General features: G+C 47.7%; 1 protein-coding gene across 1 annotated transcript in view; it reads right to left on the reverse strand.

Moving 5' to 3' along the window:
• Positions 1 to 7,375: 7,375 nt before the first annotated feature.
• The window catches only part of foxi2 (forkhead box I2), a 12,617-nt gene continuing 8,576 nt past the window's right edge, over positions 7,376 to 11,416 (reverse strand). Inside the window, exon 2 of the mRNA XM_055644066.1 lies at positions 7,376 to 7,936. Within this exon, the coding sequence (XP_055500041.1) occupies positions 7,386 to 7,936 (551 nt within the window). The 3' untranslated portion in view covers positions 7,376 to 7,385. The remainder of the gene's footprint in view (positions 7,937 to 11,416) is intronic.

Here is an 11,416-nt window from a genome sequence, read left to right on the forward strand (position 1 = left end):
TGTATAGAACATAAGGTGGAAAAGGCAGTTAGCATGTTTGCCTTCATTGGGGTGGATATTGTTAGAAGGTTGCAAATCAAGATACAACTGACATACATATAAGTAAGCAACATACGTATAAATACCCCAGCATTTTGTGTCTATCTAAAGTTCAAATTAACCACGCTGATGGTGGGTCGACATAATACTGATTTATTGTTGGAGAGATTTTAAAACACTTTGTTCTTGGTGGTAACATTGGGTCTCTCTCTCTCTCTCCAATGGATTTCAATCACCACGAAGGGCATTATTTTTCCAGATCATTTCAGTGAAAACCTTTGGCAGATTTGATAAGGGTTTTATTTACCACTACGTATCAGGTTTCGGAAAATGCTTATCTCCAGATTAAGGGACAGTTTCTTCCCAGATGTTATCGGGCAACTGTACCTTCCTATCAACAACTAGAGAGCAGTCTTGAGCTGATCGGAGACCCTCGGACTTTAATCGGACTTTACCTTGCACTAAACGTTATTCCCTTTATTCTTTATCTGTAAAATGTGGACAACTCAACTGTAATCATGTATAGTGTTTCCGCTGACAGGTTAGCACGCAACAAAAGTGTTTCCCTGTACCTCGGTACACTTGACAATAAATTAAATTAAGGTTCAGGTGGATTAGTGCCACCTGTACCGAGATACAGCGCGGAGCTTTGTTTTGTGTGCTATCCCATCAGATCAGATCATTCTATGTATGAATACAATTCAGTCAAACTCAAATACAATAGGTCAGTCAGAACCTTTTCCCCAGGATGGTAAAAATCAAATACTAAAGGGCATACTTTAAGAGGGGGGGGGGAAGTTTTTAAGGAGATGTGTGGGGCAACTTATTTTACAAAGTGAGTGCCTGGAACACACTGGAAGGGTTGAGAGTTGAGGCAGATACAATAGTGGCATTTAAGAGGGTTTTGGATATGGAAATGTAGGAAATGGAAAGATATGGATTATGCGCGGGTAGATAAGAAATGTTTTTTCCATTATGTTCAGCACAAGACATTGCCGGCTGGAGGACATGTTGCTATGCTGTTGTGCTCTCTGTTCTAGGTAGAGCAAAGGGAGAGAAGAGTGATCTTAGACAGTAAAGCGATTGTGTAGGATGTTAGTAGATCATTTTAGTTTAGTTTATTATAATTGTCACATGTACCAAGGTACAATGAAAAGCTTTATGGTGCGTACTATCCAGTCAGCAAAAAGGCTATACATGATTACTACCAAGCCATCCACGGTGCCCAGATACAGGATAGAGGGTTTCATGTTTAGTGAATGACAAAGTTCAGTAAAGCCTGATTAGATATAGGTTGAAGGTCTCCAATGCGGTGGATGGGTGGTCAGGACCACTCTCAAGTTGTTGATAGGATGGTTCAGTTGCCGGATAACACCGGGGAAGAAACTGTCCCTGAATCTGGAGGTGTGCATTTCCAAACCTCTGTACCTGTAGCCCAATGGGAGAGAGGAGAAGAGGAAGTGATCGGGGTGAAACTGGTCCTTGATAATGTTGGTGGTCTTGCCAAGGCAGTGCAAGGTGTAAATGGTGTCAATGGAAGTGAAATTAGTTTGTGTGATGGTCTGGGTTCCATCCACAATTTCTTATAGTCCGGTTCCCAAACCATGCTGCGATGCATCCTGATAAAACCCTTTCTACTCCTCCTTTGGGAAGCAGGCAAAGAGATGTCAGACGGAAAATGAAATCTCCAAATGTGAAGGAAGGAACTGCACATGCTGGTCTAAACTGAAGATAGACACAAAAAGCTGGAGTAACTCAGCGGGTCAGACAGCATCTGTGGGGAGAAGGAATGGCTGACGTTTCGGGTCGAGACCCTTCTTCAGACCGAGAGTCACGGGAAAGGGAAACGAGAGATATATAGAAGGTGAAATAAAGAGATATAGAACAGAAATTAACACAAAAACGCTCGCCCATATAAAACCATGAGAGGAATAGATTGGGTGGATACACAGAGTCCCTTGCCCAGAGTAGGTGAATCAAGGACCAGAGGACATAGGTTTAAGGCGAAGGGGAAAAGATTTAATAGGAATCTGAGGAGTAACCTTTTCACACAAAGGGCGGTGGGTGTATGGAACAAGCTGCCAGAGGAGGTAGTTGACAAGATATATAGAGGTAGAATTAGGCCATTCGGCCCATTGAGTCTACTCCACCATTCAATCATAGCTGATGTCTACCTCCTTCCCATTTTTCTTCCTTGTTCCCATAACCTTTCACACCCAGATGAGGCAAGGACTATCCCAACGTTCAGGCAGGATCATGGATAGGACAGATTGGGAGGGATATGGGCCAAACGCAGGCAGGTGGGACTAGTATAGCTGGGACATGTTGGCCGGTGTGGGCAAGTTAAGCCGAAGGGCTTGTTGCCACGCTGTATCACTCAATGACCTATCTCTCCCTCTTTACCCCTTCCCCCACTCTTAGACTCAAAGATCTTAGAGCATCTTTGCTCTTACCTCTGAGATCCTGCCATGAAATGCCTGGCGACCCGCCTTCTCACGTTTGGAGAATGTCTATAATGATCGGCGCGGGAACCTCTTGTTGTGGGTCGCCTGCCTGTTAAAGAAATGAACCACCCGAGGGGGCGTTTAAATAGCTCGCAATTGTAGTGCAGATCATTATTAGTCTGTACCTGACGCCCGCCTAATTAACCTGGGCGTTTCCGATGGAACTGATTCCATTGATAGCCTTTTAGCAACATAGAACATGGAAAAAAACATCGGCTCTTCGAGCCAGCACCGCCATTCAATATGGTCATGGCTGATCATCTAAAACCAGTACCCCATTCCCGCATTTTCCCCATATCCCTTGATTCCTTTAGCCTTTAGAGGTAAATCTAACTCTCTCTTGAAAACGAGAGGTCAAAAAAAAATCTGTGGACCTGTCTAAAAATCTGTTGCCTCCTATTGTTGAGGTGCCGGAGGGGAAAAAGACATAATTGGAGCCATTTACAAACTCAATTCAGGAGGTTGTTTTAATTTGTCGGCCCTCTCCAGCGGGCTCGCTAGAGCATGGTATAGCACAGCAAGAGGCCATTCGGCTCACAATGTCCGTGTTGCACACGAGTCCAGGTTAAACTAACTTCCCCTGCCTGCATGTTATCGATAGTCTATGCGCCTATCTTAAACGCCGCAATACTACCTGCTTCCACCACCATTGCTCCCAGTTTAAATGTTCATACATCACGGAAAACGGCCCTTCGGCCCAACTCGTCCGTGCCGACCAAGATACCCCTGTGTGTCCCTCTCCCACTCCTGTCGCTTGTATTAAGGTGTGCGCGGCTGACTGAAGTGCAGGAAGGAACGGCACATGCTGGTTTATACCGAAAATAGACGCGAAATGCTGGAGTAACTCAACGCGTCAGGCAGCATCTCCGGGGAGGTCCGGGTTGGAGCGGGAGCCCTTTGTGGGAATTCAGACTAGTTATCGACCTTGGGACGGCACATCTCAGTCCAAGGCGCTGCTGGCGAAGTGACTTTGTAAATGCAAGATGTACTGATTAAATAAACCGCTCCGGGACTCGTTAATCTGGCCGTCTCCTGTAAATAGTTTCTTAAATTGTTCCCTCGTTTACTGACAGCGGGGCCTGAACTGATCAGGTTCGCACAGGCGGATTAAAACAAGCTATTGGCTCCATCCATACCTTTTTTAAAGCATTATTTTTATTATAATCTCAGACCCGGACTAACGTAATTGAAGTGCCCCCGCCTGAAGAAGGGTCCCAGCATTAAACGTCGCCTATCCACGACCTCCAGAGATTAGTATTTAGTCAGAGGGTGGTGAATCTGTGGAATTCATTGCCACAAACGGCGTAGAGGCCAAGTCAATGGTTATTTTTAAGGCGGAGATTGATTAGTACGGGTGTCAATAGACAATAGACTATAGGTGCAGGAGTAGGCCATTCGGCCCTTCGATCCAGCACCGCCATTCAATGTGATCACGGCTGATAATCCCCAATCAGTACCCCGTTCCTGCCTTCTCCCCATATCCCCTGACTCAGCTGTTTTTAAGAGCCCTATCCAGCTCTCTCTTGAAAGCATCCAAAGAACCGGCCTCCACCGCCCTCTGAGGCAGAGAATTCCACAGACTCGTAACTTTCTGTGAGAAAAAAGTGTTTCCCGGTGTCTCGGGTTATGGGGAGAAGGCAGGAGAATGGGGTTGAGAGGGGAAGATGGATCAGCCATGATTGGATGGCGGAGTAGACTTGATGGGCCGAGTGGCCTAATTCTATTGCCAGAATTTATGAACATGACCTGCCAAGTTACTCCATCAGTCTGAAGAAGGGTTTCGGCCCGAAACGTTGCCTATTTCCTTCACTCCATAGATGCTGCTGCACCCGCTGAGTTTCTCCAGCATTTTTGTGTACCTTACTCCAGCAATCTGTGTTGAAATGGAAGGACTGTAAGCATTAGACATCTGTACACCTTTATTACAACATAACTTTAATATTTTAATACACTTCCAATAGATCGCCAGTTAAAAGTTCTAAAACTGCAGCAATTAATTTACACAACTTTCAGAAAAAAGATATAAATATAACTACAACTTTCAGGATATTATTTACATAATATAAACAATGATTGAATTACACTCCTTTCTGTGTTACAGCAGTAATTTCCCCATCAAAGGTGTGCTAATGGATGGTTTATTCCAATGGTTAATGCACAATGAAAGATGCCTAAATAGGAAATAAAACATAATTTTGCAGTTTAACAAACAAGAACAGATGTAATTTACAGATTAGAAGTGTGAAAAAGCAGGCCTCCAGATTCAGGGACAGTTTCAGACAGTCTGAAGAAGGGTCTCGACCCAAAACATTACCTTTTCCTTTTCTCCAGGGATGCTATCTGACCTGCTGAGTTACTCTAGCGTTTTATGTCTATCTACTGATTCTTCCTGACTGTTATCAGGCAACTGAATCATCCTACCACAACCAGAGAGCAGAGCTGAACTACTATCTTCTTCTTTGGTGTCCCTATGACTATCCTTGATTGGGCTTTGCAGGCTTTACCTTGCACTAAATGTTATTCTTTTATCATGTATCTATACACTGTAAATGGCTCAATTGTAATTGTGTATTATCTTTCTGCTGACTGGTTAGCACGCAGCAAAACCTTTTCACTGTACCTCGGTACACGTGACAATAAATGAAACTAGATTGAAGCGGGAATTAGATTTTGAGTTTTTTTTAATCTCATGGGTCAAATAAATGTTTGTCTCAAATGATGACTAACTCATAAATATTTACTTTTCGGAAATATCTTTGCTTGGCCTACTGAAGATACAAACTGCAGATGCCCCAAAAATGGCACAAATGATGGAGTAACTCAGCAGGTGATGTTACTGGTCGGGACCATTTACTTTAGATTTTAGAGATACAGCGTGGAAACATGCCCTTTGGCCCATCAAGTCCATGCCTATCAGTGATCGCCCCTACACGAGGGACACTGCAATTTACAGAAGCCAATTAACTTACAAACCTGTAAGTCCTTGTGGAGTGCGGGAGGAAACTGGAGCACGTATAAAACCATGGCAGTCACAGGGAGAAGGTAGAAACTCTCAGTGGTACAGACAGCACCTGGAGTCAGTCTCTGGGGCTGTAAGGCAGCAACTCTACCCTTCTTCAGATTGAGACTCAGAAGAAGGGTCTTGACCCGACACGTCACCTATCCATGTTCTCCAAAGTTGCTGCCTGGCCCGTTGAGTTACTCCAGCACTGTGTGTCTTTTTCATTTGGCCAAACTGAGTATTGAATTAGTCCAGCACTTATTGCGATTGTCCAGGTGCAAATTTAACCATTCATTCCTGGAGAACCATAGAAAAAAGGTGATCTTGGCCAATGTCCGTTCAATTGACATGGCAGTATTACATTACACAGTACTGCCAATTGTCAGTAGTCCCCAGTAACCTCAAACAGGTGGTCAATGGGAGCCTTGGCCACTCACACACACACATGACTACAGAAGGTCATCACACGTGTGGAGGTGATCTGGCAGGCCTTCGACATAACACTGGCCGTGGTTATTCACGGCGGACTGTGTCCCTGTACAAAGTGATAAAATATATGCAAGAATGGTGTGTGACAAATGTTAGAAGTCCTGCGAGGTTCTTGATGTGAGCCGAGGACAAAACGGGTGCTGATGAGGAGAGAATGGAAAATAGAGGGAATGAGTAAGGCCGGATTGAGTCAAAATGCAGTGAATGTGGAGATGGTGAGACAATGAAGGTGGGGTGGGTGTAAATGGATGGAGAGAACTAAAATCAGTGGCAATGGGAGAACAAGAAGTGAGGAATGTCAAAAGACATTAGCACAGATATGTGGGTAGGAAAGGTTCAGAGAGATATGGACCAAATGCAAATATCTGGGACTAGCCCACAATGCTGACTTGATAGACATGGATGGGCTGAAGAACCCGTTTCCATGCTGCTTCGGTGACTCTAATGGAGACGGATAGAGAATAAGGATGGGGTGACAGTGGGAATGGTGAAGATTGAGATAGCGAGAGTGAAAACAGAGAGATTGGGGATGAGGAGAGAGTGGAGCGAGGGAGGAGCAGGGAGAGTAGACATGGGGAGAGTGGAGTGGGAGGTATGGAGAGTGTAGATAGTGAGTGTGAGGAATGGGGAGTATGGGGAGTGAACATGGGGTGAGTGGAGTGGGAGTGGCGAGTAGGGGAGGGGGAGAGTGGAGTGGGAGTGGGGAGTAGGAGGATGGGGAGAGTGGGGTCCATGGGGAGAGTGGAGTGGGAGTGGCGAGTAGGCGGATGGGGAGAGTGGAGTGGGAGTGGGGAGTAGGGGGATGGGAAGAGTGGAGTGCATGGGGAGAGTGGAGTGGGAGTGGGGAGTAGGGGGATGGGGAGAGTGGAGTGCATGGGGAGAGTGGAGTGGGAGTGGCGAGTAAGGGGATGGGGATAGGGAGTGCATGGGGAGAGTGGAGTGGGAGTGGCGAGTAGGGGGATGGGGAGAGTGGGTGTATGGGGAGTGGAGGTGGGGGTGGAGAGTGGAGTGGGAGTGGCGAGTAGTGGGGAGTGGGGACAGAGAGAGTGAATTGGCAGCGAGGATAGAAAGAATACCCACAGAAATAGTGAAGCTAGCATGAAAATAGGGAGAGTGGAGTGAGGGGGGGGGGGGGGGGGGGAGCAGAGAGATGGAGAGGTAGCTGGGAGCTGGAGAGAAGGGAGCTGATGGAGAGTGGAGGTGCAGAGAGAGAGAGAACTGGGAGAGTGGAGACAGAGAGAGAGTGAGACTAGAGTGTGGTGATGAAGTGGAGTGAGATATTGAACACAGCATTACAGTTAAACAAGGAGGATAGGGGCTATGGATGGAGGGGGGGGGGGATTTGGGGGGGTTCAGGATTCAGCACCTTCCCTAGGGTAGATCAGACTGTCTACACTGAAGCTATTGTAGAAGTGGCTGTTGAATTGGTTCCCTTGGCCCCCGGGGAAGGGGTTGTAGTAGGCAGAGCGGTTGAGATGGCAGGCGTCCGATCCCCCGTCCGCCGCTTCCTGTGAGGATCGAGGGCCGCTGGACAAGTAGGAGCCCAGAGGGGCAGCCCCTCGCTGGGTAAAGTCGCTGCTCAGCCCCGCGGACATGGGCCGAGCCATGGAAGCCATGCCGTTGAAGAAGCCGTTGACACAGGCGCTGGCCGAAAGCTTCGGGTGGTCGGCGGCGGCGGCGGCGGCGGCGGGGCCCCGCGAGTGATCGGGGTCGTGAGAAGCCGCGTCCAGCAAGACAGACGGTGTCTCCGGGATCTGCAACCCCACAATGTCCTGGCTTTTAGCGGCCAGCGAGTGGCCGACCCCCGGGTTAGAATCAGCCCTCCGTTTCCTTTTCCTGCGAAAGTTCCCATTGTCGAACATTTTCTCGCAGTTTGGGTCCAAGGTCCAATAATTCCCCTTCCCTGCGGGAGAAAAGTAATTCCAATTGACTGATAGTTCATATACAAGTTAACAGATCGCTCCCCGATAAGTTTGGTTTAACCATATAACAATAACCATATAACAATTACAGCACGGAAACAAGTACATCTCGGCCCTACAAGTCCGTGCCGAACAATTTTTTTTCCCCTTAGTCCCACCTGCCTGCACTCATACCATAACCCTCCATTCCCTTCTCATCCATATGCCTATCCAATTTATTTTTAAATGATACCAATGAACCTGCCTCCACCACTTCCACTGGGAGCTCATTCCACACCGCCACCACTCTCTGCGTAAAGAAGTTCCCCCTCAAATTACCCCTAAACTTCTGTCCCTTAATTCTGAAGTCATGTCCTCTTGTTTGAATCTTCCCTATTCTCAAAGGGAAAAGCTTGTCCACATCAACTCTGTCTATCCCTCTCATCATTTTAAAGACCTCTATCAGGTCCCCCCTTAACCTTCTGCGCTCCAGAGAATAAAGACCTAACTTATTCAACCTATTTCTGTAACTTAGTTTAGTTTACAGATACAGCGCGGAAATAGGCCATTCGGCCCCACGGACCAGCGACCCCAGCACATTAATACTATCCTACACACACACTAGAGACAGTTTTACATGTATACCAAGCCAATTAAGCTACAATTAACCCGTAGGTCTTTGGAGTGTGTGAGGAAACTGAAGATCCCGGGGAAACCCCCACGCAGGTCACGGGGAGAAGGTACAAATTCCATACAGACAGCACCCGTAGTCGGGATCGAACTCGTGTCTCTGGCGCTGTAAAGTAAAGGCAGCAACTCCACCGCAGCGCCACCGTGCCGCCCTGAAATAATTCCAGTAAACAAAGGTCTCGACCCGAAACGTTGCCCATTTCCTTCGCTCCATGGATGCTGCCTCGTCCGCTGTGTTTCTCCAGCATTTTTGTCTACCAGTAAAATACAAAGTGTCGGGGGAACTCGGCGATTCCGGCAGCATCGGTGGAGAGAGTTTAATGACGAGGTTGGGGAGGGGGGTCGGGACCCTTCTTCAAACGCCAGTAACTTTATTTTAGAGATACTTCGGCCCATCTGTTCCACGCGATCACCCGTTCACCAAAGTTCAATATTATCCCACTTGCTCACCCACCCCCTACAAACTACCGACTGAGATCAGTTCAGCTATGCATCGTGTTTGGCGCAAACATTGTGCTGTATTGTTCCATGTTCAACCTTCCCTACACGCTAGGGGCAATTTACAGAGGCCATTTAAACTTGGCACGTAGGGAGGAAACCGGGAATACCGCGCGGTCACAAGGTGAACGTACAGACTCCACACAGACAGCACCCGAGGTCAGGATCGAACCCCGGTCTCTGGCGCTGTGAGGCAGCGGCTCTACCAGTTACGAGTCCGCAGGCCCGTCCACACCCTAGTCTAGATTAGAGACAACGGCAACAAAAGTTAACAGCCACCGTCCCTAGCAAGTCTGGATTCCGAAGATAGACACACAAAATGCTGGAGTAACTCAGTGGAACAGGCAGCATCTTTGGAGCAAATGAATAGGAGACCCTTCTTCAGACCGGATTCGGAATCTTTTCATATCCTGAAGAAGGTCCCGACCTGAAACGCCGTGTGTCCACTCCCTCTACACACACTGCCTAGCCCGCTGAGTTATGCCCCTGTCCCACTTAGGAAACCTCTGGAGACTTTGCGCCCCACCCAAGGTTTCCGTGTGGTTCCCGGCGGTTTTTGCCAGTCTCCCTACCTGCTTCCACTACCTGCAACCTTCGGCAACCACCTGCAACCTCTGGGAACCGCACGGAAACCTTGGGTGGGGCGCAAAGTCTCCAGATGTTTCCGTTCAGGTTTCCTAAGTTGGACAGGGGCATTTACTCCGGCAACTTTTGCTGGTTTTGTGGTAAGCGCTTTTGGCCTGACTGGGGTGGGCTGTTGATGAGAACAGGGCGGTGGGAGAGACCTGGCCAAGGTTAACACACCACCCACCGTAACCGCTACAGCTCGACCACATTCATATCTTCCTCCGACCACCCGGTTAGGGTTAAAGTCTGAATCCACCGAGCTTTTTCCAGAAGAAAGGCACAACATGCTGGAGTAGCTCAACTGGACAGGCAGCATCTCAGGAGAGAGGGAATGGGTGACGTTTCGGGTGGAGACCCTTCTTCAGACTTCTTATTTGAAGAAGTTCTCCTCTGTACGACGAGAGCTCGGCAACATCCTGTCTCGTTGCTACATCACTCATTCCTTCTCTCCAGAGATGTTGCCTGTCCCACTGAGTTACTCCAGCATTTTGTGTCTATCTTCGGTTTAAACCGGCATCTGCAGTTCCTCTGTAGCATGTTCCCCTAACGCTGCCCCTGTCCTACTTAGGAAACATGAACGGAAACGTCAGGAGACTTTGCGCCCCACCCAAGGTTTTCGTGCAGTTCCCGGAGGTTGTTGTCAGTCTCCCTACCTGCTTCCGATACCAGCAACCTCCGGCAACCACCTGCAACCTCACCATGGGTGGGACGCAAAGTCTCCAGAGGTTTCCGTTCAGATTTCCTAAGTGGGGCAGGGGCATCACATAATTTGGAGTCTGAAGAAGGGTGCCGGCCTTGGTCACCGTTGCTTTTTGCGTCGTCGGTTCTACTATATCTCTCGTTTCCCTCTCTCGTGACGCTCAGACTGAAGAAGGGTCCGCTCTAGATTCTAAAGTCACATATTCCTTCTCTCCAGAGAAGCTGGCTGACTCGCTGATTTACTCTAACATTTTGTGTCTATTTTCGGTTTAAACCAGCATCTTCAGTTCCTTCCTACATAATGTTGGGAGTGTTAGTTACATTAGCCTTTGGCGATGGTGTTGGTTATGCATGCGTTACGACGCGCACCGATGTTGGGAACTATATTCTACACTCTGTATCTTCCCCTCTACCCTACCCATTGTACTTGAGTCTGACGATTGCGTCTATGTATGGCATATCTGATTTGAAGATAGACACAAACTGCTGGACTAACTCAGACGGTCGGCTAACTGAGTTACTCCAGCATTTTGTGTTTCTCATCGGTATAAACCAGCATATTCAGTTCCTTCTCACACACAGCATATATCATCTCTGTAGGGAGGAATAGCAGATGTTGGTTTATACCGAAGATAGACACAAAGGCTGGAGTAATTCAGCGGGCAGTGCAGTGCAGCATCCCTGGAGAAAATGATGGTTGAAGTTTCGGGTCAGAACGCTTCTTCGAGGAAGGATATTCTTGCCATTGAGGGAGTGCATCTTAGGTTCACCAGGTTAATTCCCGGGATGGCGGGACTGACATATGATGAAATAATGGATCGACAGGGCTTGTTGTACTCACTGGAATTTAGAAGGATGAGAGGATATCTTATAGAAACATATAAAATTATAAAAGGATTGGACAGGCTAGATGCAGGAAAAATGTCCCCGATGTTGGGGGGAGTCCAGAACCAGGGGTCCCAGTTTAA

This window comes from Leucoraja erinacea, chromosome 1 (genome assembly GCF_028641065.1).
Source record: "Leucoraja erinacea ecotype New England chromosome 1, Leri_hhj_1, whole genome shotgun sequence".
Taxonomy (NCBI): Eukaryota; Metazoa; Chordata; class Chondrichthyes; order Rajiformes; family Rajidae; genus Leucoraja; species Leucoraja erinaceus.